The following is a 27,779-nucleotide window of genomic DNA, read 5'->3' as shown; positions in this document are numbered from 1 at the left end:
CGACCGAAACCAGCTGAAACGAGCCGTTGCGCGATGACGTCACCCCTAACGCCCCCTACCGGCCGCTGAGTGAAAACAACCCGAGAGAGGAGTTCAGCGGTGAAGATGGCGGAGAGCGAGCTGAACGTGGACAGTCTCATCTCTCGGCTTCTGGAGGGTGAGCGTTTGTGTGGGGTTTACGTTCATATTAACCGAGCCGCGGGTCCGATTCTGTTACACGGTGAACAGAAAGACGCTCTCGGTCGGTCCGTAGTGTCGCATTTCTCCTCGGTTTGTCAGCGCGGCTGGCCGCTGGTCGGTTAGCTCAACCGGCTAATGTTTACAAACAGGAGTTCAGCTAACATGGTAACGCAACTTCGTTTTCTGACAGGCTGGTCACTCGGCGGAGATTGACGTTAGACTACGGTCGTGTAGGAAAACCCTATAAGACATTTCCATAAGTGTTTACATGCTTAATTTTAAAAATATTCCTATTTCGCAGAGTTTCTGGATCACGGCTAATGTTACCCAGAAATTACGAGGCTGAATTCGGCTTCCAGTTCGAATTTTCCCGTTCCACCTTAAATGATGCCCCAGTTACGTTCTGGTGTTTCGTAGCTGGCTGGATAACTGCTGCACCATTTAAGGTGGAACGGGAAAATTCGAATAAGAACAGGACTTCAGTTTTGTCCTGAAGCGCACAGGGGAAACGTTAACTGACTTAACGCTACTAACCTTCAACTCGCATTGAAGAGCTATGGTCAAGTCAGAGATACGTGCAGAATCTGATGGTTATTTATTTTCATTATTATTATGGAATATATGACTAATGTGGGGGATGAAATGATCCAACATGTCGGCGTGTAAACTGCAGTGAAGCCGCATCTCATCTCAGAATGAGCCCAGGAACCGAACCCAAGTCCTCCTCCAGTTAAAAGCTGAAGCGGGTTTAGCATTCGAGTGTTCCGTTCCACCTTAAATAATGCAGAAGTTACGTTCTGGCGCCTTTGCAGTAGCACTGGACCTGCTGCAGCGTTTAAGGTGGACCGAAAATGTCAGGAAGCTGGCGGATAAAAATGTCACCCTCGTCTGTGAAAGGAGTCCAGGCATCTGCGAGGCTGGTTAGGAGTCCATGGCTCAGTTATAGGGGCTCTATTTTAGTGAAAACGGGCTTATTATATAAAAAATATATTATACTGAAGCTAAAAATGTTAAATTTGTTATTCTGTAGGAACATTATCCACACATACCTCACATTGGGGCTGATCTTTTTGACCATTTTGGATGAAAATGTCAGTTAATGGCTTATTTAGTGTGAAATCTGTCTAAATGTAGCCGGGGAAGGTGGCAGGTCAGTCTGGCAAAGCGCTGTCTGGTCATTGTGCTGACAGTCCAAACCATATGACACACACCTCAAGCTGGTGACAAACACTCTGCTTAACACACACACACAAGAGAATATGCTTCTCAGTAGCCTTCATAGCTCAGTGTTCCTAAACAGCATCACATCAACTCCACTCATTTCAATTAAATATTCTTGCTTACTAGTAAATAAACAAGGACAGAGGTGAGGGGAAAATGTAGTGGTGGTACATTAGAGGTAATGTAGAAATACACTTGCAGAAAAAAAGGTACCAAACTCTCACTGGGGCGGGACCCCTCTTGTCACTGGGGTGGTACCCTCAAGGGTACATCTCAGCACATTTAGTCAGGGAGCATAACTGAACCATAATCCATTGAAATGATGCTTTCTAAGCTGTACTGACTCCACACACCCCGTCTCGCCTCCAGGCTTATTTTATTGCTCTGTTTTAAAACATTCGGTTATGAAAATGTACAAATACCTACTTTTCACCTGGAAAAACTTGTTTAAGGTTCATAGTTGGACCTTGAAACCACTGTTTTACCTTTGAGGGAACATTTACATTGTTTGTACCTTAATGAACAAAAAAATGTACCTGCAAATAACCTCTATTTCTGACCGTGTAGTCAGGTTTTCATGATGAGATTTTTGTACAATGTGGAACATGCCCGTTTCTAGCGGAGAACAAACTTAACCGAGACACAGTTTGTGCTGCCATCTGTCGCTATCACTTCTCCAGCACTCCTGTAGCGCTCGCTGTGGCTTCACTCTCTCCGCTACACCATCTGCGGCTCTGTGTGACCCTGACACTCTTTCTTTATCTCTGCTTTTTGTACTTTAGTGTCCATCTCTGTCACCGGTGTGGTCGTTTTGTCATTTGACTACTTCACTCTAACCCACAAATGCCCTCACGTGTTCTGTTCTGTCCTCTTTCTCTTTCCTATCCCTTTCTTTTTCTCCCCTTCTTCTGTTCTCGTTTTGCTTGTCTGGTTCTCCTCCAGTCCACTCATGCTGTTTTCCTGCCTTTGGTTAACCTTCTCAAGCTCTCATCCTTTATCCTTTAGGTAGTTGCGTTTGGATAATGACTGCACTGCATCACTGTTTCCACTCTTGCCAAGGTTTTCATGCTGCTTTCAGTTGGAGATCAAACTGTTGTTTTCTCAGAAGGGAGACTCGTTCACACCTTCATTTGATTTATTATGGAAGTAAACAAAACATGCAGGTTGTAAAATGGTTGTTGTTCTTAATTATCCAGCAGTCAGCCAGGATCTGTCATGTTCACAGTGTATTTTTAAACACAAGCGTAGCACAAATGAAATGTGGGTTAAATTTACATATTTATTGATTACATCATTAGACATTTAATATTTAATAATAAGACCACACAGTATTATCATGGATGCTTTGAAATGCCTCCGCTGCATTTTAGGCTACGTTCAAGCCTTCAATACAAGCCTCATTGCTTAAAAAACATTGCTTAAATCCGATTTTTTGCTCAAATCCGATCTGTCTGACACGATGATTCACACTGGTTTAGGTAAGTGATTCAAATCTGTTATCAGTGTGAACGAACCAGCATCCTGAAACGTCCTGCATGAGCACATCTTACTCAGTAACGTCACATGAATGAATCACGTGCATCATCCGCAAACAGACTAACGAGCAGAACGAGCTTCGCTGAGAACATAGTTAACTCTGATCAGCTCTCAGCTTCGTTATTAGAGCGAGACGAAGGAGAAAAAGGTGAGATGAGCTGCTTTTCCACCGTTTACAGGCTTTAACTTCTGTTTGGCGCTGCTGCCATGGTAACGCTGAATGATGGAGCACGCGCAGTGAAAAAAAGCACATGAATTCTGATCTGAGCGTCACATTAAGGTCGCACGGCCACGAATCGGATATGTATCTGATCTAGGCCTACGTTCACATTACCAGGTTGAAGTGGCACAAATCAGATTTTTTGCCCTAATGTCACTCAGATCTGATGTTTTCAGGACTGTGTGGACACAAATCTGATCTTCTCAAATCCAACATGAGTCACTTTCTTATGTGGTCCTAGATCAGATATGTATCTGATTCGTGGCCATGCGACCTTAATGCGACGCTCAGATGGGAATTCTCATGCTTTTTTTTCTGCGCATGCACCATCATTCAGCGTTACCATGGCAGCAGCACCAAACAGAAGTTAAAGCCTGTAAACGGTGAAAAAGCAGCTCATCTCACCTTTTTCTCCTTCGTCTCGCTCTAATAATGAAGCTGAGAGCTGATCAGAGTTAATTATCTTCTCAGCGAAGCTCGTTCTGCTCGTTAGTTTGTGCTGATGATGAACGTGATTCATTCACGTGACGTTACTGAGTAGGATGTGCTCATGAGGGTCATTTCAGGACGCCGGTTCGTCACATTAATGACAGATTTGAAATACTTACCTAAACGAGTGTGAACCATCCTGTCAGAGAGATCGGATTTGAGCAAAAAATCGGATTTAAGCAATGAGGCTTGTAATATGAACATTGCCTAGGACCACATATGAAAGTGGCTCTTTTTTTTTTTTGAAAAGATCAGATTTGCGTGTCCACACAGCCCTGAAAACATCAGATCTGAGTCACATTAGGGCAAAAAATCTGATTTGTGCCACTTCAACCTGGTAATGTGAACGTAGCCATAGTGAACAAGCTGCAGTTTCGCCAGAGATTTTGGAGATATGCAGAGGCTGGTTTCACAAACTATGCTGTTGCATTGTGATCCCATAGTTTATTTGATGTTTGTACAGCTGTTTTGGTGCGTTGTTGGTCATAGCACCTTTACAGCTCATGGTAACGGTCACAGTGTGACCAAGGGTCTACCATACAGCCCCCCCAAAAAATGGATGCCCATTAGGACTGTTGAAAAAACAGGATTCCAGGAATGAATGAAGACTCCTGTGCCATTATACGAAGTACCATCAGGGAAGATTTTTCACATACACACTCAGAAAAAAAGGTACCAAACTGTCACTGGGGCAGTTCCCCTCTTGTCACTGGGGTGGGACCCTCAAGGGTACATCTCAGTACCTTTAGTCAGGGAACATAACTGCACCATAATCCACTGAAATATGTTCTAAGCTGTACTGACTCCACACACCCCGTCTCGCCTCCAGGCTTTTTATTTTATTGCTCTGTTTTAAAACATTCGTTTATGAAAAGGTACAAATACGAACTTTTCACCTGGAAAAACTTATTTAAGGTTCATCATCAGACCTTAAAACCACTGTTGTGCCTTTTATGGTACATTACATTGTTTGTACCTTAATGAACGAAAATGTACCTGCACAGAACCTTTATTTCTAACAGTGTACCGAAAGCTTCATAATGTATAACCACCAACACATTCTCGCTATTAAAATAATAAAAATAAACACTACATGTATGTGCATGTTTTTCTTCATACATATAGTTTTTTTTTCTTTGCTCACTGGTGATAAAAATGACTAACAGCTCAGCTCAGCTTGTTTGTGTTGCATCAAAAATTTACCTGCCTTCATCTTCTGACTTTGATCATGGTGTTTATGTACTGCCTCCTGATGGGATGCTTGATTTTCTGATAAAATGAGACCACCTGAAAGCGCCATCAGTCTCTGCTCTTTAAGGAAACTACTAATAATGGCTGATATGGAGAAAGAGATGTGTATAAACCCCTGTATCCGTCAGTGATGTGGGGCATTTAGGGCTAGTTTCCTGGCCAGGGATTAAGACAAGTTTTAAATGGAAATTGTCTATTCAAAATTATGTTTAGTCAAGGACTAAACTTAATCCCTGCCCAGGAAACTGGGCCTTACTGTTTAACAGGTAAGCTTTACCACTTAGAAGGTATTTCATCTGATTTTTAGCACACTTTTTCCTAAACGGAGGACTTTTGAAAGTCTCTCTCTCACTCTCTCGCTCTCTTGCTCTCTCTTTTTCTCTCTTCACTCTCTCTTCACTCTCTCTCTGCTAATTACTCTTTCCAGCGCTAATTAGCCTGGTGCTCCAAGTCCTGACAGCAGCACAGCCAGCTGCCATATAGAGCAAAAAGGACAATTAGGCTAACATGGCTGCAAAGCCAGAATGAGAGAACATATTAATCTGCAGATAGATTCTCTGATGTTTTTCCTGGACCGTAGCAAAATGCTCTCTGTACCAGATGTGTATAGTTTCTGACCCAGTGGGTCACAACATCGCACAGTTGTGTTTTAGGAGGAAAACAAGCTCTAAAAGATGAGCAGATGTGAAACAGTGGTGGATGCTGATTGGTGAAACGTTAAAAACCATGTTATATCATGTCTTTCCAGTCTTGGTCCTGAAGAAACATTGAACTGTAGAGTTTGGTGCTTTCTTTGCTGTGTATTTGGGTTGCAGTGAACGTTTGTTTTTATGACCGATTCCTATTTCTTTACAGGCAAACTGACCGACAGGCGTGTTTCGTCGCTGTCCTAAGAAAAACTATTATCTCCAAAATAGAAAGTTTACAGAAGAAGGCAAAAACCTTCTTAACTTTCAATTTAGGTTAATGGAAAGAGATTTTATTCCAAGTGATTTAACCACTTATGCTCGTGGGTATATTTTGGTTTTTCCATCTGCATTTACATGCGTAAATTATTCAGTAAGTGCATGAAATAAATGTAAAGTGTGTTTGTTTTTGTTTTTTTTGTTTGTTTTTTGTAAAAGCTCCCCTTAGATTAACAGAATGTGTTTTATGATCATACACATATTGCTACATGCTATATGTTAATGCTATATAATTTTTACAGAGTAGATCACTGAAGAGACGCCATCTGAGATCCAGTTTGTAGCTCAGATTTATGGAAAAATGTGTCGCCTTTCAGTAGAAAAAAAATTTGTGAGTTCAGCTTCTTTTATTCTAAAGTTTTAAATTGCATTACCCATCTATTTGACTGGAAAGAAGACAGTTACAGCTGTCATATGACCCCCACCTTCTGAATGTAGCTTATGAAATATGAAAGTTATGAAGTAAAGAATATGACAATGTGCATTTTGGCACCGCCGGTGGTTCCAAGGAGTTAAAGAGAGCATTTGTCATAATGTAAAGGACAGCTGGTGTATCGAAATGATGTAGATAAATAATACAGATGCATGGTTTTCTTTGGACAGCGACTAATATATATATATTATATATATATATATATATATATATATATATATATATATATATATACACATACATATAAGAAATGACCCAAAATGACTTGGCGAAAAAAAAGTCTGGTTCTATTGACTTACATTAAAAGTAAAGTAGGTTTTTTCCTTCTCCTGTTAAGTTACCATTCCTTCCGACAACAGCGATATGTATGTATGTATGTATGTATGTATGTATGTATGTATATATGTAATTGGCCTTTTTTGCGCTCATGCATCATAAAACACGCCGTGCACACAGAGCATTCAGATATGGAATATGTCTGTTTGGCTGGTACGCATTATCAGCCAAATTAAAACAGATTCTGATTCTCTACTAATTCTTCGTAGTTAATTATGATGTCCTAATTGTCAAAAGTCTCAAAACCCTGACGTGTGCATGTCCCTTCAGGATCTTAGTCCGTTCTGTAAAACCTACTTCATTTTCAGCCAGAGGCCGAGTCTGTAAAGCTGCTTCTGACTTAAGTTATAGGCTGTTACATAAGATCACATTCAACACGCACGAGTCAGAGAACATGCAGCATCGCTTAGAAACACGTTTCATGTACAGAATACATGGTAACACTTTCCTCTGGGGTGCTGGTCATAAGGCTGTTAATAAGACAAGCTTATGTGTCATGTAGCCTTATGAACAGCTTCGTACAGTAAAGTGTTACTGAATATGTAAAGAACAGCCGGTGGAGTTTTAGTGGTCTGGAAGATATGATGGTCTTGGCATTAGTGTAATGTGCTGTAACCCACTTAGGGCTGCGTGTGTGTGTGTGTGTGTGTGTGTGTGTGTGTGTGTGTGCGGGCGCAACCTACTTTTATTAGCTCTCCTGAAATAATTGTTTGGCAAGGCTGCTCTCAAAAGTTTCTGAGCCTTGAAGCGTCCTCAATAAACAAAACATTACCGATAAATAAAACATTTGGCTATTGTTTGTCTTATCTTTACGAGCATCTTGGCATTGGGTAGCAATCAGTTATTCATTCCTCCTTCCCTTTTAAACTTTAGAAAACTGAACTTTTAAGTTTAGATTTTCTTTTTTAAATAAAGAATTTCTGAAAAAAGGTTCAAATATGCCTTTGTGAACATGGTTAAAAATGAAAAAATACATCTCTATATGTATAATATCTCTCCTAAAATGACCAGAAGGTCATGAACTTGAAGCCTTATTAGCATCAATACACAGAACATTATCAGTAAATAAAAGCTATTGACTGTCTTATCTTAAGAGCATTTGGTCACTGCTTTGTCACAGTATTGTGCAGCATGTGTCTCTGCTTTGTCACGGTATTACGCATGCAGCATTCAATATGATTAAATATTAGCAGCATTATTTACTGATAACGTTTTGTTTATTGACGCTTATATACATTTACAACCTTCTGTTTAAAACTTCAAGATAATAATATTGATATTGACCTTGGCAAATAATGATTTTGTATAAGATCATAATACAGGTCTCTTATAGGCGTTTGATCGGATCTGGTGACTGTGAACGTCATACACCTTAAGCAATTCAGAGACCTGTGTGCCCTGTAGATGGATGCTTTGTCATCCTGGAAAATCAGGATAGAAATGGTTCATCATAGTCAGCATAACTTGGTTTCGATTTGCAGTGACCTCTCCCTCTAAGGGGGACAAAGCAGACTCAAACCATGCCAGCAAAATGACCCCTGCAGCATACCAGAGCCACCGGACCCTCTCACTTTAGGCACGCAGGCCTTTATCGTTCCTTTGGTGTTCGCTGCACATGCACTCGCCCACTAGTGGACAGTAAGGTGATGGATTTTCTGACCAGATCACTTTTTTACACATCTCTGTACACCAGCGCCTCCTGAACTCTCCAGTGGTCATTCATTCTTTGTAATAAGGGGTTTATAAGCTGCAGTCGTTCTATAATATCCCTCTCTGTAGTTGTTGAGCTGTTCTTGCATATCACACCAGTGCAGGAGCGTCACGGTCACCGAATGTGTGCTTTTGACCACAATCTTCAACCCTGTCTCTTCCATAGATGTAAATGCAGATGTCATTTTAGTCGCTGTTCCTGTTGAAACACTAGCCAGATGAACAATGTTTGTGACCGAAGCTGTTCCCCAAAATTTAACCCTCTACTAACGTCACTTAGATCTTTCCTCCTGCTGCCTTGATCAAAAATCAGCAGTTAAAATTTTAAAATGAGAATTTTTAAACTTAAACTAGTCTTTAATTTTTAAACTAATCTTAAGACTAAGAAAGACCAGGTTAAACATATGCATCATTTTCTTATGTGTGTCTAGTAGATTTCCTGCATTAGTTTGACCATCAGCAACCATAAAGGGACATGAGCTGTCATGGAGGATCACAGCTGTTCTAAATGATTCATTCACTGAGTCCTCAGTGTGTCTCTGAGGTCTTCCATGTTTGCTCATGTCTCAAGCAGGAGCTAATGAAGGAGAGAGGGACTGGAGAGAAACATACCCAAAAGGGAGACATGATCAGCGAGTTATCTGTGAGCTGATACTTAAGTCCTTAAACTCTAGGGGTCCTGCCTGTGGCCCAAACTTCAGTTTCTCATTTCAACATAAGTGTTGCATATAATGATGTAGTATTTACAGAGTAATGTATAGTAGTTACTAATTAATAAGTATTAAGATGACTGAAGGTTCAAGGGGTTAATGTGTAAGACAAGACAAGGCAAGGGTGATCGTCTGACTCCCGAGCAGGTTCAGGGCACTGAGGGTCTCTCTCGCACGCTGACCCCTCTTACCAAAACAGACCAAAACACTGCATAACCTGCTTGTGAGAAAATGACTTTCTACACTCGTGATGACAACCAAAATTTGGAAAAACGTGTCACTAAGGGAGACATTTTTCTGATGCTCACTTATAAGTACATGTAAACAGTAGTGAAGGGTTTTGTTGTTGGAGTGCTCAGTTGCTGAGTAGTTTTTGGTTAGGAGTGCTCAGTTGTGAGTATTTGTTTTTGTTGGAGTGCTCAGTTGCGAGTAGTGTTTTGTAGGAGTGCTCAGTTGTGAGTATTTGTTTTTGTTGGAGTGCTCAGTTGCGAGTAGTGTTTTGTTGGAGTGCTCAGTTGTGAGTATTTGTTTTTGTTGGAGTGCTCAGTTGCGAGTAGTGTTTTGTTGGAGTGCTCAGTTGTGAGTATTTGTTTTTGTTGGAGTGCTCAGTTGTGAGTATCTGTTTTTGTTGGAGTGCTCAGTTGTGAGTAGTTTTTTGTTAAGAGTGCTCTGTTAGTAGTGTTTTGTTAGGAGTGCTCAGTTGCGAGTAGTGTTTTGTTAGGAGTGCTCCGTTGCGAGTAGTGTTTTGTTAGAGTGCTCAGTTGCGAGTAGTGTTTTGTTGGAGTGCTCAGTTGCCAGTAGTGTTTTGTTAGGAGTGCTCAGTTGCCAGTAGTGTTTTGTTAGGAGTGCTCCGTTGCGAGTAGTGTTTTGTTAGAGTGCTCAGTTGCGAGTAGTATTTTGTTAGGAGTGCTCAGTTGCGAGTAGTGTTTTGTTAGGAGTGCTCAGTTGCGAGTAGTGTTTTGTTAGGAGTGCTCAGTTGCCAGTAGTGTTTTGTTGGAGTGCTCAGTTGCCAGTAGTGTTTTGTTGGAGTGCTCAGTTGCCAGTAGTGTTTTGTTAGGAGTGCTCAGTTGCCAGTAGTGTTTTGTTAGGAGTGCTCAGTTGCCAGTAGTGTTTTGTTGGAGTGCTCAGTTGCCAGTAGTGTTTTGTTAGGAGTGCTCAGTTGCCAGTAGTGTTTTGTTGGAGTGCTCAGTTGCCAGTAGTGTTTTGTTGGAGTGCTCGGGTGCTGAGGAGCTCTGTTACTGCAAAGGCTGAACGACTGTAAGGCTGTGGATTTGCTGCTGAACAGTGCGTTAATTATAGCTTTTCATGATCAACTGATTGCAAAGTCCAAATCTGTGGTCGTGATTAATATGATTACGTGAGCAGCCCTCTTTGACCGCAGAGTATCACTGCTAAGCTCAGAATTTCTCCCATGAATATAAGCCTTTTTCCTCCATGCATAAAAAGTAAGATTTCTGCCTTATGCCTGGTTACAAGGTAGTTGAAGTTATGCAGGACATTTTGCATTATATCCTATTACACGTCCAAAGTTGCTGAAGCTCTGAAGATGCAGTGTGACGTTGCTTTGGAGCTTAAGGACTGAACAGAGCAGGCCTGACCGATTTAGTCCTTAGCAGATTGTTAGCAGTTAAGACCTGCTGTTGGATTGCTGAATTCTGCAGTACCAGAGGACAGCGATCAATGTGGTGGAAGATTTAGTCACTCCTGGCCTGTTTCCCTTACGCCTCAAATATGTCTCTTGACGTACGTGCTGTACTGGAAAGAAATGGTTCGTCTAAATTGATTTACACAGTTTTCCCCATTAATATAGCTGCCCAGTGTTGGTCCTGAGGACATTTGACCTGTCAGAGTTACCCCATCCTCTATAATGGGGACAAAATAACTTGATAAATTCTTGTTTTCCCTGTTTTTTTAAGTATTTTAGTAACACAGTATTGTCTAATGCTGCATTCAACTAAAGCCTGTAACTGGGAATTTCCCAACTCCTACTATAAAAAAGGCCCTCTCACCTGGGGATTCCTACTCTGAAAGTTGGGATGGTGTTCTCAACTCCGAGCTCAGCGTATGATGTCAAATCAACTTGGCTACTTAAGCAGTCAGTAGTAATAAGGAGCCCCTCTACTTTTAAATGATATTTAGGTCAGTCAACATACAGACTCAGTAGTTGGTTCAGCAGTAACACTGACAATTAAGTTCCCTGTTTTGAGCTGGTGATTACATCATTAATGTTAATGTTATCGCAATCTTACATTATCATTATAGTTCTACATGGACCCTCACAGAGCAGGTACTATTTGGGTGGTGGATCATTCTCAGCACTGCGGTAACACTGATGTGGTGGTGGTGTGTTAGTGTGTGTTGCGCTGGTACGAGTGGATCAGATATAGCAGTGCTGCTGGAATTTTTACTGCAGTGCTGAGAATGATCCACCACCCAAATAGTACCTGTCTCTGTGAGGGTCCATGGGGGTCCTGACCACTGAAGAACAGGGTAAAAGGGGGCTAACAAAGTATGCAGAGAAACAGATGGACTACAGTCTGTAACTGTAGAACTACAAAGTGCACCTATATAGTAAGTGGAGCTGATAAAGTGGACAATAAGCATAGAAACAAGGTGGTGGTCGTAATGTTATGCCTGATCGGTGTATTTTATCAGTAATGTTAGCTGGCGAGCTCATCGCTAACAACACTCACTTCCCATCTTTGAGAAGCCGAATGCAGCATCATGTAATAGTGTCATGTAAAAGTGCATTTTAAAACCTACCTATATGCTTTTTTTGCTTTTAATTTTGTCTTTTTTGACGCTCGGCTCACCACAAACATTGCACTTCAGCCTCCCATGACCAGAAGTTTGAGCACCGCTGGTCTAAAGTTTTTTTTTTTTAAGCCATGTGATGTAATTTTGTCCATGTTTCTGGACAACAGTTTGTCATACAGTGTCAAAAACCACATAAGTAAGTCGATTTGAGATAACTTAAGCACATTTCAAACAATTGGTAGGGTATTAGTTAGCTGCAATAGCCATGTAGCTTCAGTGCAAAACTAAACGTGTCTTGGCTGATTGAGTACATTTGGGCTAATGGGGTAAATTTAATTTAATGTAAATCTAATTTGTGACTGAAATATTCCCACTGGACTAGGACTAAATTCGGGCTTATGATAAGGATGATGCTGCTTCAGATGGTGCTTATGACCATCATACTGCTCATGGCTATAACAATGCTGACCATCACTGTTTCATTATACTTGTTGTACTAGTGTAAACTGTGATGATGACGATGATGATGATTTATGAAGGCTTGTTTCTGTCCCGCAGTGCGAGGATGCCGTCCAGGGAAGATTGTGCAGATGACGGAGGCGGAGGTGAGAGGCCTGTGCATCAAATCCAGAGAAATCTTCCTCAGCCAGCCGATCCTGCTGGAGCTGGAGGCTCCACTCAAAATCTGTGGTACGCCTGCCAACTTTCACCCTCTTCTCTTTTTTCTCTCTCTCTTTCCTTCACTCTCCATCTGCCAAGTCTACTCACATCAGCTGCTGGAAAACAGCTAAACTTTACTTTTGCCTTCTTTCAAAGCTTGCAGCAATTTAGGCTCATTAGAGCCGTGAGGAACGCATCACTGTTATAAGAAAATCTTCTAACTGCTTTTTTATTTATTTATTTTTAAAATATACACCAATCAGGCATTACATTATGACCACCTCCTTGTTTCTACGCTTATTGTCCATTTTATCAGCTCCACTTACTAAATAGGTGCACTTTGTAGTTCTACAATTACAGACTGTAGTCCATCTGTTTCTCTGCATACTTTGTTAGCCCCCTTTTACCCTGTTCTTCAGTGGTCAGGACCGTAGATGGACTACAGTCTGTAATTGTAGAACTACAAAGTGCACCTATATAGTAAGTGGAGCTGATAAAATGGACAATGAGCACAGAAACAAGGAGGTGGCCATTATGTTATGTCTGATCGGTGTATGAGATTGGTATTGGTGTTGGCCAGTATTTTTATTAGAAATGACAAAGATCTATTGTGCATTCTCTAACATTACCACTTCATGAATGGATGAATGGATGAATGGGCGAGCAGCAAACCTTTCAAATTAAGTTGCTTTACCTTCTTCTACAAAGTTACTGTTTCAGAAAGATGAGTTTTTCTTACAACAGCCATAACAAGAAATGATTATAAAAAAGTTTGCGATTGTTTTTTAATATAGTAGTACTAGCGAATGTTTAATAAGTGCCAGCGTGGCATAATTTGCCAGCAGTAAACATGCAGTTGGTTTGTTTTTGCTCCTGTGGTTTCACTGAAAACTGCTGTTAAATGGGACCACAAACCAACACATGAGACAGTTGCTTCACCATCATCATTACAACTCGGTTCACTGCTCAGACATGAGATTCAACTAAACACAGCAGGAAAGTTTCTCACAGAGGCTGCTGAGCTTGTGTGTTTGTGTGTGTTTGAGTGAATGTGGCTCTCAGGGGCTTTTCGTGTGTGTGTGTATATGTGTGTGTGTGTGTGTGTGTGTGTGTGTGTGTGTGTGTGTGTGTAGTGTGTAAGCTTTGCTCAGTCTGAGGCTTAATTTTACAGACTCAAGTAGAATTCACTGACACTGGAATGTGCTTATGTAATCAGTAAGCAGAGATGCGGAGACATGCTGTCATTTTCATGTCACTCTTTCTCATGAGTGGACACAATACACACACTACTGAAGCCCAGCACACACACAGTTCTGCATGGGCAGGAAATTGAAGCCTGAGCCCGCCTCATACCTGCGTTCACATTACAGGCCTCATCGCTCTAATCCGATTTTTTGCGCAGATCTGATCTCGACTCAAATCTGTCATTAATGTAAACGAAACTGCGTCATGAAATTACCTGCATGCACATCCTAATCAGGATTACGTCACGTGAATGAATCACGTGCATCATGAACAGCAAACAAACTAACCAGCAGAGCAGGTCTTCACAGAAAAGATAATTAGCTCTGAACAGCTCTCAGCTGCTCGTCATTAGTTGAAAGTTGAATAATGTCTGCGTTTACTGGTACTAGGTTCAGGTTAGGTACTGTGGCCGCTGAACGATGACGCAATGGAAAAAAAACAGAATTCCAAACTGATCATTTTCATTAATGTCACATGGCTGCAAATCTCATACATAATTGATCTAGAACCACATATGAAAGTGGCTCAGAGCTGATTGGAAAAGAATCCAGACAGCTTTGAAAACATCAGATCTGTGTTACATTAAGGCAAAAAATGGCTTTAAGCACAGGGACTAACGGTTCTAGTGGCATTTCCACACAGACATGGCTCTACTGCTTAAGACTCAATGTGTTGAGATAACCATGCTTGGGGCCAGAGAAGCACTCAGTGGGGTAACTACACCGATCAGGCATAACATTATGTCCTTGTTTCTACACTCATTGTCCATTTTATCAGCTCCACTTACTATATAGGTGCACTTTGTAGTTCTACAGTTACAGACTGTAGTCCATCTGTTTCTCTGCATACTTTGTTAGCCCCCTTTTACTCTGTTCTTCAGTGGTCAGGACCCCCATGGACCCTCACAGAGCAGGTACTATTTGGGTGGTGGATCATTCTCAGCACTGCAGTAACACTGATGTGGTGGTGGTGTGTTAGTGTGTGTTGTGCTGGTCTGAGTGGATCAAAGGGGTAAAAGGGGGCTAACAAAGTATCAGAGAAACAGATGGACTACAGTCTGTAACTGTAGAACTACAAAGTTCACCTATATAGTAAGTGGAGCTGATAAAATGGACAATGAGTGTAGAAACAAGGAGGTGGTCATAATGTTATGCCTGATCTGTGTATATGACATAGCTCTTAGCTGATTGGTTCTGTGTTTACGCATGTGTTGTGCCACCTGTTGTCCTTTATTTCAAAGCTGAAAACAAAGTTTCAGTTCGCTTACAGGGTCGCAAAAAAATGAAAGGATTACACTGTTTTCATTCCATCATTCAAAAAATGTAAAGCCTTCAATCTCGCAAATCATCTTGCTGCTAGAAGAGGAGCTGGTCAGCATTAGCGTAGCATTCTAACAGCTCTGCTCACCACAGAGTTCACATCTGGCTACCTGAAGCTACACAGACATAAATTTGGATGAGAATAACTCAGATCTGAGGGAGTGAAGTCGAGCAACTTCAGTTAGAGTGACAGAAAGCCTTTCTAAGGTGTTTCGATCTTTAACCTGCTCACAGCTCTCCTAGTTAGCTTAGCTAATAGGCTACAGGCCCTGCACTCACAGCAGTGCAGGTCTGATTCTGACTGACCGAGGCTCTGCTGAAACAATTGTAGACTAGTAAAAATCATCTGAGAGTAGAGTTGAGCGACTGGTGTTGGAGTGACAGAACGGCAAAATCTGACTTTTTGGTGCTGTGACGTTTTGAGTTGTAGCTTGAGTTAAGCTAACGCTTAACGCTCCGTTCCAGATAGCCGATGTTTAACGCTTTCAACTCCTTGAGACCACCGGTGGTTCCAAAACGCACTTCGTCATGTTCTTCATAACTTTCATATTTCATAAGCTACATTCTAAAGGTGGGGGTCGTATGAGAGCTGTAACTGTCTTCTTTCCAGTCAAATAGATGGGTGATGTAATTTTAAACCCTTATAATAAAAGAAGCTGAACTCAATTTTTTTTTCTACTGAAAGTCGACACATTTTTCCCACAAATCTGGGCTATAAACTATAAACAGATGGCGTCTCTTCAGTGATCTGCTCTGTAAAAATTATTTTAATAAAAAAATACAAAGAGCATCTAAGATTTTTAGCTTTCAACAGTAAATTGTAAGCATATAGCAATATGTATGATCATAAAACACATGTTCTGTTAATTTGAGGGGAGCTTTTACAAAAAAATAAATTTAAATAGAAATGTACATTTATTTCATGCAGTTACTGAATAATTTTCCTTACGATTTGGTCATGTAAATTCAAATGGACAAACCAAAACATACCCTGGTGAATAAGAGGTTAAATAAGATACGTTTTGAGGATAAAAATATTTCAGGAGGACAAAGTTGAGTGACTGGTGTTGGAGTGACGGCTGAAATCAAATGTATTCTGTGGTCTGTGTGTGTAGCTATTCACCTGTTAGTCATTGCTGAGCCACTGCCCCTGTGTAGATTTGTTCTGTGTGGAAATCGCAGCAAGATATAATAAATAAAATAAAAAATCACTCCGTAGAAAACAAACCATAATTTGTACTAAATGACTCCAAACTTTTGAATGGCAAACTTTCCATTTTTCTTTTTAGCGCATACCACAGTGTCTTCGTCTCTGCTTTCTCTTTCGCTCACTTTATTCCCTTTGGTCTGTGTCTCAGCACACTGTCTCTCTTCATCTCTCTCTTTCAGTGTCAGTCGTTCCCCTCTGAACTCTCCTAATTTCTCTCTCTCTCCCGCTCCCTCTCTCTCCCCCTCTCTCCTGTTCCCTTCCTTGGTTCTGTCTTTGACTCTCTGTCCTTTTGCCTTTGTGGTCCCTCCTGATTTCTAGCACGGCCTGTGCTCTCATTTCTTCTCCTTCTGTCTCTCTCGTTTATGTTACACACCCTCGTTCTCTCTCTCTTTTCAGTTCTACGCTCCACCCAGCTGACAGAAATAGTTGTCCTCCCACTTTTAGCCATTTCTTTAGCCAGCTGTCAGTTGTCCACATAAAATAACCCACAGTTAGATCATCTGATTATTCTCTCTGCTGTGTTTAAGCTATTTTAGTACAAGCTGCTCCCAAAATTGACAGTTTGGAGCACTAAATTTAAGTAATCATGGGTTCCCATATTCCATATTTACATGGATGCACAATTCAATCGGGTAAACCTGCTAGAATAGACAACATTTTAGCCGTCTTGCTGGAGATGAGTTTGTATGTGTGTTTATTATTATTTTTATTAGTAATAATAATAATAATTATAATAGTAACACCCTTTAATGAATACATCATCATTATGTATTTAATGTAATCACTATTTACCAATGTTTCTGTTTTACTGTATTTTTTGGTCATAGCTTATTAAAATGAGGTAGATACATGAAGACCCATACCGATAGAGGCCTCAGTGAAGATGTATTCTGATCTGAGTTGCAGGAACCACTAAGGGCATCTTATCACAGAGGAAAGAATCCTGAGGGTCATCTTGTTGTGGGGCAGTATGTGTACATATATTGCTGTTGTCCGAACAAAATCTCGTATCTCCAAAATGATAACTTTACAGGAGAAGTAAAAAAAAATCTACTTTGCTTTTAATGTAAGTCAGTGGAACCAGAATTTTTGTCAAGTCATTTTGATCTGTTTCTTTTGGTCCATTCTTAATGAAATTCACACACAATGTAAAGGGCAAATTGGAGATATGAGGTTTTGTTTTGACAGCAGCGATAAATTTATATATTAGCAATAAGAAAAGATACCCTTTCAGATCTAATTTATCTACAGATGATTATAGATAACTACATTGTGAAGTCAAGGCCAGTTTGCTAGCATAGCACATGCTGCAAGTAGTAATACATTTTCAGTCAATTATATATATATATATATATATATATGTGTGTGTGTGTGTGTGTGTGTGTGTGTGTGTGTGTGTGTATATATGTGTACATTTTATTGCTGTTGGAACAAAACCTTGTATCTACATTTTTGTTTTTCAGTGACATTATTTGAAAATGCCTGTTGGCTTAGTTAGCAGGCTAAAAGTGCCACACGCCACAGAACAAGCTCCGTTCCAGATAGCCGCTGTTTAACCTTTTCAACTCCTTGAGACCACCGGTGGTTCCAAAACACACTTCATCATGTTCTTCATAACTTTCATATTTCATAAGCTACATTCAAAAGGTGGGAGTCATATGAGAGCTGTACCTGTCTTCTTTCCAGTCAAATAGATTTGAGTAATGTAATTTTAAACCCTTATAATAAAAGAAGCTGCAAGAGTTGAACCAAATTACATGGGGGAAATTGCTGATTACATTGACTTGCATTAAGAGTAAAGTATGTGTCCTTTCCCCTAAAGTTGTCATTTTGGAGATACAAGGTTTTTGTTGAATAAAACTGTATTACTGATTTCCCAGCATGGGTGAACTGGCCTTGACTTCGCAACTAAAAGGGTCAGTGAAAGGACAGCGTTTATCTTGTAAAGTCTGGTGAGCTCCTGTGTCCTTATTGCTTTTCGTATTATTTGTACCCTATTACAGATCATGTGATCCTAACTTGGCATTTAATATGTTATGGGTGTATATTGCCATGGTAATAGTAAAGCCTTGCGTCCCCATGATATGATGAACTTTTGAACTGGCCATATTCATTCAGCTGTGTATTATAATGTTCTTATCTCGTGTCTTAGTGTTGGTTGGCACACTCGAAAGGCTTTTATTATTGTTTTCATTAAGGCTTTTATTACTGGCTGGCAACTGTTGATTAGATTTATGACATGACTTGTCACGATATCAGAAAATTAACCCATTGTCTCCTTTTCTCTTCTGTCTCTTCCTCTGTCTCCTCTTTTCCTGTCCTCAAGCTCTAACAACAAAGCTTATTTTTAGACTTACTCCATCATTCATCACACAATTTTCAAAGCACGTTAACCGATATTTAAGTGTTTTATATTTAAGAATAAATTTTATTTGATTTGTTGCTGTAGTGATAAAAAAATGGAAGCTGAAATCTAAACGGCTGAGATTTCCCTCTGTGTTGTTATTTTTGCATCCCAAACTGCATTCTAGCACACTAAATAGTATGCAGAAAGTAGCGCATATACCATTAGAAGTGCACTCAATAGTATAGTAGGTGATGTATAGAAGTGTGTGGTTTGGCACTTAGCATTAGATCAGCCAGTGAGACGCGTTCAGTCCAGCAGCTCCAGTGGCTGATTTATAGCTTCGCTTTGCTGCTCATTAGCTACTCATTAAACAACTCCAAAAAGAAGTTAAGGATGCATTTATTGAGGTGAATTAATGCATTCGTTGAGGTAAATAATGCATTTATTGAGACGATATGGATCCAGTCCACCAATGTAGTTGATCTTGTCTTGTCCTCATTCTTTTCATGTTTTTCGTGGTCATTCTGGTCTGTTTTGCTTGGTCTTCATCCACCAGCAGGGTTGTAGCTGCTGCAGTGAGAAGGGTCTGGCTGCAGACATGCACTCTGAGCCTGACATGCGCCGCCAGCCTATTAATGACGTCAGTGCCGCTCTGCCACGACAGTGTTTTTGTCGGTTTTATGAAGAAAAACAGCGAAACACGAACTGCTGGGCAACAAGAGTTACACTGAACATACATTAACATTGTCGTACTGATAATAAGGTAATTAAATATGGAAACTTTCAAAATAAAACCTACCACGACGATCAGACAGTGTCAGAGTTTATTCGCAGAAAACTTTAACGTTACTGCCGACACTCATGAAAACCATCCTGAAGACGATTAGAAACATTAGGAATAAAAATGATGGCTTGATGGTTGCTGTTAGAGGCCATAAGGAAACGATCTAATGTATCTGGAATCAGTCCCAAAACACCTGATTAAATGATCATGGATCCTTCAAACTGTGATATCAACCCATCAGGAAAACACAGAATACCATTAGTGACTACTGAAAACCACCAGGAACCAGACAATTTTAATGGGTTCTATGACTTTTTTCAACAGGGACGTACATTAAATGCAACTTTCTTGCCGTGTTGTGGACGAAAAATGGATTAAGTGATGATATCGCATACATACTACATACATACATCATCTAAACCGCTTATCCTTCTGGGTCGCGGTGGGGTGCTGGAGCCTATCCCAGCTGTCACTGGGCGATATCTCTAAGCAGAAGCAGCCAAAAGTTACCGTGCTGTCGGGCCGTTTCTGCCATAGTGGCAGAGAGTGCATGTGCACGTGACGTCACTGGGGCTGAGAGTGCATCTATCTGAGAGAGGATGTCTGCAGCCAGACTCCATTGGCAGCAGCGGTGACGAGACAAGCTCCATCAGAGCTCAGTCAGAGTTACAGCTCACCTACCAAAATGGTGACAGTGTGTTCTTTATGACGTAATCGAATACAGTGCTGCAATACAGTCAGGTACAGTAATGATGTGTCTGTTTTACATCCCTAGTGTTTTAAGAGTTGCTGTCAGTTTGGGGACATTTTAGATAGAGGTGTGCGCGTGTGTGCGTGCGTGTGTGTGTGCGTGTGTGTGCGTGCGCGCGCACGTGTGTGTGTGTGTGTGTGTGTGTGTGTGCTAGAGCAATAGAGCAAGTTATAAATATAAGTGTAATGAGGACAGGTTTGGGAGAAGCTCCATCTCCTCCCTCAGAACTCTCCCAGACACCTCTCTCACACACACACACACACACACACACACACACACACACACACACACACACACACTCATTCACTCGCTTATTCACTCACTCAGTCTCTCTCCCTTTGTGTGTATGTATATATGTGATTTTTCAGTTTTACTCTGAAATCTTGACTGTAGTGACTGAGTGTTACGTACTGTGTGTGTGTGGGTGTGTGTGTGTGTGTGTGTGTGTGTGTGTGTGTGTGTGTGTGTGAGAGAGAGACATCATTAACCTGGATCCTCCATCTCCCAGGTGATGAGACTGATCTGTAGACCATTATGAGTCATGGAGCTGCAGCCCAGCTCTATGTCCTTCAACTGTTCTCTCTCCTCTCTCTCTCTATCTGAAGAACCGATACAATTAATGATCATAACATTCATGCATTCATTGTCAAACATTCATTGTTTTTATTGTTTATATTCCACTACAGTGTAATAACCAGATTTTAGTTCAGATTTTAGTGCATTTGATTCATTCTGCAGAGACAAAGACAGAGATGCTTTGTAAATGATCTGTATTGGCCTTTCGTCCTCACAGGTGATATCCATGGTCAGTACACAGACCTGTTGAGGTTGTTTGAGTACGGTGGTTTTCCTCCGGAGGCGAACTATCTCTTCCTGGGAGATTACGTGGATCGAGGGAAGCAGTCTCTGGAGACCATCTGTCTGCTGCTGGCCTACAAGATCAAATACCCAGAAAACTTCTTTCTGCTGCGTGGCAACCACGAGTGCGCCTCCATCAACCGCATCTACGGCTTCTACGACGAGTGTGAGTCTAGGGAAGCACACCCATACAGTTAATAATTAGTTGCTCAAGTATAAATGAGAATGGCTAAGGTAGGAGAAGCTAACTGTCCATTAGGGCTGCATAGTGTAGCCTTTATTTATCACTGTCATGATATTAGCCTTTGCAGTACTGAGTGCGTTTACATGCACTTAATAATCTGATAACTGCAGAAAATCAGAAATCTGTTCAATGTGTTTACATGCACTTAAGTAACCAGATAATCGGGAAACTCCGGGTCTTCATGAGTCACAGTTATCAGATTTCTGCTTTACAACCAGCCAGTAAACTCTCAGAAGAAGACGTGATGTAACGTATAGCTCAAACGTCATGCCACAGCTTTTTTTAAACATCAAATCAATATGAATGTACATCTTCTAGAAGATGAAGTACTGATGTATATGATGAATGTTTCAATTCTTCATTGCGTCAGGCATGCAGCTGCTTTCAGCACAAAGTGTCTCGCAGGTGCTGTGTTAAACGCTTTTATTAATTATTCTTATTGTTGCTCTTTTGTTTTATTATTGTTTTTGCACTATTGCATTATTAATTAATTAAAAACATTGCTGGAAAATAATTATTTTCATAGCAATTTGCATTAAAATGCTAAACCAGGGATCCTGCCCAATCTGGCAACCCTGTACAGGTTGCTGGCTTTGTTTGAACAGCAGTGAGTGGAGAGCAAAGGAAACAATCTTTTTAACTATAACTATAAAAATGAAAACAACTTTTTAGGCACCTCTTGTTAGTGAACGGAGTGATCAAGGCTTTTAAACTGCTCAGAACGCTTTACACCTGAGCTCTAAACTCAGCCTCGTGAGCTTTATTGCCTGGTGCAGTCTGAATAATTTGAATAATTAGCTGACTGTGGCTAGCTAGCCAGCATGCTCTCATTTAGTCTTGGAATTAAAGTCCACGCTAGCTGGCTGGCTAGCAGAAGAAGAAAACGTACATGGACACATCTCAATCTCCAAAGAGTCCAGTGTGCAGAGCGGGCAGCTCCATGCTACTGGTGACAAGCTAACATTTAGCTTGACAAAAACACGCACTTGGGTTCATAAAATTATTAAACACGTTGGTTATTTGAATGGATTTTCCATTATTTTTGTTGTATTTTAAAAATCAAATTTGTCCGATTTCATTGGAGATATGTTGCAGCCCTATTTTAAATGAATCAGTGTGTTTTATTTTAATCTAGCATAAATTCATTCAATTAAAATAATGCAAACCAGGTTTTAACCACCTTACACTGATTCACCAATTAGTTTTTTAATATATTGACTGTAGCATTGTAATCGCCGTATTTGGTCCATACCGAGCAGCCTTACAGTTCATTCAATTCAATGCACATCAATACACACCTGTGCAAAAAGGCCTCAGCGATTTGGACACCATTGTATGACACTGTGTCTGTGTTTGTTTCTCACAGGTAAGCGCAGGTTCAACATAAAGCTGTGGAAAACCTTCACAGACTGCTTCAACTGTCTCCCCATCGCTGCCATCATCGATGAGAAGATCTTCTGCTGCCATGGAGGTAGGAGCACATGACACCCACTCCTGCTGAAGGCTGATCAGCCTGAGTAACAAACAGTCCACATTTCTAGCATAGAATAGGCAGCAACCAACACTTCAAAAGTTGTAACAAGTACTGTTTGTGCAAGCGCTTTTTTACAGACATTTTGAGCCTGGTTTTGCACTAGCAAACACTATTAATGCAAATAATCTTTTCCCAGTTTGCTTTGGGACTGGGACCCTGCTTAAAGAGGAATTCCACTGATTCGTTAAAAGATTCTGCATAATTATAAATCGTTAAAATGCAAACAAAGTCATTCAGAGTGGTTTGATGTGAAATGTTCCATTGTGAAGAGGCTTGCGGAGTCGTTTACAGTGGTGGTGATAGGAACCAGACATCTGAAGAGTTTAATGCCCCTAAAATCTCCCTCGCAGAAAGCTGTTACGTGAAATGATTACGGATACTTTTTCTTATGAACATGCGGGATCTAGCACCTGAAGAAAACTTTCTTACATCTCAACTATTAAATTATGCAGAAATTTTGAACAAATTTTGAACAAAAAGCCCTAAAATATCACAGTCTAGTATGAAATGGTCCTGGGCAGTGATTGCAAAAAGTATTTAAATTTGTGCTTTATTCTCTAAACTAGATAAACTCTAAAGCAGTTTTCTCAGTTAGCCGTAAAATGTACGCAAAAAGGGATATTCCTAATGGACAGTTCAGACTCTTAATATAAATGGTCTCCTATTACTAAGAAGTCTTGCTTTATCAAACATCTCATTGGTAATGCCCTACACTTCGGTGCTTTCATGCTCAAAAGTGCTTGGTCCATCTTATCAACTAATTATTCAGCCTTCTAAGAAACGGCAGGTTTGTTATGAGAGCATAAAGCTGTGGAAATTTGGCCTAAAGAGAGCACTGAAACAAAGTCAGTTCATATTAATCTGTCTTTCCAGGTCTTTCCCCTGACCTCCAGTCGATGGAACAGATCCGACGGATCATGAGGCCTACTGATGTTCCCGACACAGGTGGGTTTGCATGTATGCCTATGGATGAGGCTCAGTCCTGAGATACTTACTCAAAGGGATAGGTCAGCAGTATACAGTTTCAGTGGTCATGTTAATGATATTACAATCTTTCTCCCCCTCTCTGTAGGTTTGCTGTGTGATTTATTGTGGTCAGACCCTGATAAGGATGTCCAGGGCTGGGGGGAGAACGACCGGGGTGTGTCTTTCACCTTTGGGGCTGACGTGGTCAGCAAGTTCCTCAACCGCCATGATCTGGACCTCATCTGCAGAGCTCATCAGGTACACTACCCACAGCAGCCAGTCGTATACTCCAGACTGATGGACAACAAGGCTGACCAATTATCTGCTTGGTTTGCAAAGCATGAACAAACATGTCAACTGAAATAGAACATTAAAATGTATATGGATCGCACTGGCTTATATAACAGTTGCATAATTGCACTGCTCTGTTTTGTTTAACTCCAGGTTAAGGAGGATAGATATGAATTGTGCTGCTCTATACTGTTTATGTCCGTGTGCCAGAAAATCAGTGTTTATTGTACTGCTGTATTTTGTTAACTCCAGGTGGTGGAAGATGGTTATGAATTCTTTGCGAAGAGGCAGCTGGTCACCCTGTTTTCGGCACCAAACTACTGCGGAGAGTTTGACAATGCCGGGGGCATGATGAGCGTGGATGAGTCCCTCATGTGTTCCTTTCAGGTGTGACACACTCATTTCCCTGTTCATGCTTTATACACGTTTCACACAGACTCACAACAATGATGTTTGCAATCCATATTTTTATGGTAACATCTTGTTATCTAGTTCTGTTTCAGGTAAATGTACAAAAATAATTTTAATACAGTGATACTACTCCTGAACTTCACAGGCCTCAAATAATATTAGTAGAAAGTATGTGTGCAGAATTATGAACAGAGCGGTAGATGATTCTAAAATGACTGCAGACGCAGCAGAACATCAAAAATAGTTTTTTGAAAAAATATATGCCCATTTTGATTCCTGATGCCAGCAACACATTTTAAAAAAGTTGGGATAGGACAACAAAGGACTGGTGAAGTTGTGTAATGCTAAAATAAAAATGATGATTAAAAAAACACCTGGTTGAACATCCCACAACTTATGGAGTTAATTGGCAACAGCTCAGTAACATGACTGGGGATAAAAAGAGCATCCCAGAGAGGCTTTCAGAGGTAAAGATGAGGAGGGGTTCACCACTCTGTGAAAGCCTGCATGGGCAAATAGTGCAATAATTCAAGAATAACGTTTCTCAACATAAAATAGCGAATCATCATCAGTACACAGTGTCATTAAAAGATTCTGAGAGTCCAGAGAAATCTTTCTACGCAAGGGACGAGGCTGAAAACCAACATTGCATGTCCGTGATCTTTGGGCCATCAGGCGGCACTGCATTAAAAACAGACATGATTCTGTAGTGGAAATCACTGCATCGGCTCAGAAACACTTCTGAAAACCACTGTCTGTGAACACAGTTCATCACTACATCCACAAATGCAGGTTAAAACTCTACCATGCAAAGAAGAAACCAAATATAAACAGGATCCAGAAACACCACCGCCTTCTCTGGGCCGGAGCTTATTTAAGATAGACTGAGGCGAAGTGGAAAAGTGTTCTGTGGTCAAACGAATCAAAATTTGAAATCATTTTTGGAAATCAGGGATGCCGTGTCCACCGGGCTAAAGAGGACACTGACCGTCTGGCTTGTTATCAGTGCACAGTTCAAAAGTGGTAGTGCATTAGTATGCATGGTATGGGTGACTGGCACATCTGTGAAGGCACCATTAATGTTGAATGATATTTACATGTTTTGGCAACATATGCTGCCATCCAGACAACGTCTTTTTCAGGGAAGGCCTTGATTATTTCAGCAAGACAATGTCAAACAGCGTGGCTCCGTAGTAAAAGAGTCCTTGTGCATTATTAAACAAAAAATGCTGAGGAGACCCTGAACTGTTGAGCAGCTGAAATTCTATATCAAAACATTTCACTTTCAAAACTACAGCAGTGTCTCAGTTCCCAAATGCTTACAGAGTGTTGTTAAAATTTAAAACAGGCATATATTTTTTTTCAAAACTAAAAAATGTCTCAGTTGCAACATTTGATGTGTTGATGGGTGGTATTAAACTAATCTAGAATGACTATAAATTTCAAAAGTAGAGGTCAAGTTCTGAGGCAGGTAACTTGAAAAACAATAAATAGATGATTACATTTTTATTTTTGCTTCAACTTTTTTGTTGTTCCTCCAAAAAACGTATTTTGACATGCAATGATATTTGTACAAGGTACAAATATCAGCTGGTGTCTAATGTAAAATATTTTTTAAAACTTATTTTTAAATGATCAACTATTTAAATAACAAGTATAATTTTATTCAGTTTCTTAACTGTAGATTTATGAAAATCATTCAGTACTACTCTGACAAATGATTTGACATTTCAGCACATGTACCCACAAACATAGAGCATGTATGACCCATCACTCAGTCATGTTTGCTTTGTTCACATCTCTCTTTCTGCTCACTCTCTCAGATCCTAAAGCCTTCAGAGAAGAAGGCCAAGTACCAGTACAGCGGGGTGAACTCGGGCCGTCCCGTCACTCCCCCCCGCACCACACAGGCCCCAAAGAAGAGGTGAGCGGCCTGTCCATCCACCAGCGAAAACACCCCTCAACCAACACATCCCATTCTCTACAAGACCCCAGGAAACAACACCCCTCTCTGGAGGGGGGCTACCTGTCCCTCAGTCTCCCCTTCTCTTCCCCTTACACTTTTCTTAATATCCCTGTACATAAATTTTGCTGTGACCAGTTGATAATCTTTCTTTATTTCTCTCTGCCTGTTAGGGGCTATTTTTAATAATAATAACTACAACAACAACAACAACAACAACAATAATAATAATAATTATTAATAATAATAATAATAATAATAAGGATGATTGTTGATGAAGGTAGGATTTTGAGTGTGTTGGCTCGCTCGCTCTCTCTCTCTCTCTCTCTCTCTCTCTCTCTCTCTCTCTCTCTCTCTCTCTCTTTGACACAGTATTAAAGGGTAAGTGCATATAGGGAGTTAATGTAAAGGAACATTTCACTACTAACGTCTATAGGGCGTGGTCAATTACCACCATTAATCATTTCAATACGTTTCACTATACTTAGTAAAAACAGAACCTACTGACTTAAAACATATAATTAATTAGGGCTTTCAAACAATTTTTAAGAATTATTTGTGTTTAATCACATTTTTTTGTAGTTATTATTTCTTATTTGCCCAAATTCATTCAAAAAAAAAGCAATGCATTCCGTTATAGATGTATGAGTGGACAGAATATATTTAGTATTTTTATCAGCTGAACATCAAACTCACGTAAATGCTGGGTGAACCTAAAAGAAAAGCTAATTTTCATAACTGACGTCTACATAACTCCTCTGTGATTGTTGGTTCTTGCTCTAACACTGCTGTTACGGCTTGTTTCAGAGGTAACTGGAGCTTTCCACTTGACTGTTGCATTTGTTAGTTTGGTGCTCGTTGATTTAACCATAGTTCTAGCGAGTGGCCTGTCCAGTGTAGTCTGCGGAAGGCATCGTCCGGTGCTAAAGTTTCTGATATTACTGATATTGCCAGCATTGTTTTGCTTGTAAATAATAATAAAGACTAGATGTACTTCGGTGATAAACAAATCCGCAGCATGTCCGTAACTGGAAATAACTTCTGTAATATGTTTTATCGAGAGACCCATAAGTTGGTCTTGCCATTTAGGCAAGACGGCTACAGTCACAGAGTCATAGCAACGGCATGCATTATTGTGTTAACTTTGACATCATTGCTTATAATAATTGCTTGCTTATTGGCTTCTATTATGCTTGTTTTGAGTCCACTGGTTTTCCTTTGCTAAGTGCAGGGAAACGTGTTGAAATGATGGTGCTAATCGACTACACACTAGTTTGAGACAGTAGAAAGTTGCTGGAATATTCCTTAAAGAAGGTTTGGTTTGGTGGGTTTTTAATGTTTGCCTTTATTAGTCCTAAAGCAGTAGGACCCTCAGAGTGAGCACGTTT

At 40.4% G+C, this 27,779-nt stretch overlaps 1 protein-coding gene across 1 annotated transcript; it reads left to right on the top strand.

Annotated features, from left to right (window-relative positions):
• Positions 1–60: 60 nt before the first annotated feature.
• Positions 61–27,779, top strand: ppp1cb (protein phosphatase 1, catalytic subunit, beta isozyme). Its single transcript, XM_036593157.1, has 8 exons — positions 61–157; positions 12,367–12,498; positions 20,918–21,148; positions 22,593–22,697; positions 23,634–23,705; positions 23,833–23,984; positions 24,270–24,404; positions 26,252–27,779. Exons 1-8 carry the CDS (start codon positions 106–108, stop codon positions 26,354–26,356), a joined length of 984 nt encoding a protein of 327 aa, XP_036449050.1. The 5' UTR covers positions 61–105; the 3' UTR covers positions 26,357–27,779.

This window comes from Colossoma macropomum, unplaced genomic scaffold, assembly GCF_904425465.1.
Source record: "Colossoma macropomum unplaced genomic scaffold, Colossoma_macropomum, whole genome shotgun sequence".
Classification (NCBI taxonomy): Eukaryota; Metazoa; Chordata; class Actinopteri; order Characiformes; family Serrasalmidae; genus Colossoma; species Colossoma macropomum.
This window is presented reverse-complemented; position numbering and strand designations above follow the sequence as displayed.

What these genes read in the sequence shown, in the direction of transcription:
- ppp1cb (XM_036593157.1), top strand. Translation starts at nt 106, where the DNA reads ATGGCGGAGAGCGAGCTGAACGTGGACAGTCTCATCTCTCGGCTTCTG. An exon ending in CATCTCTCGGCTTCTGGAGG is followed by an intron (nt 158 to 12,366) that starts GTGAGCGTTTGT and finishes TCTGTCCCGCAG; the next exon opens with TGCGAGGATGCCGTCCAGGG. An exon ending in GGCTCCACTCAAAATCTGTG is followed by an intron (nt 12,499 to 20,917) that starts GTACGCCTGCCA and finishes TCGTCCTCACAG; the next exon opens with GTGATATCCATGGTCAGTAC.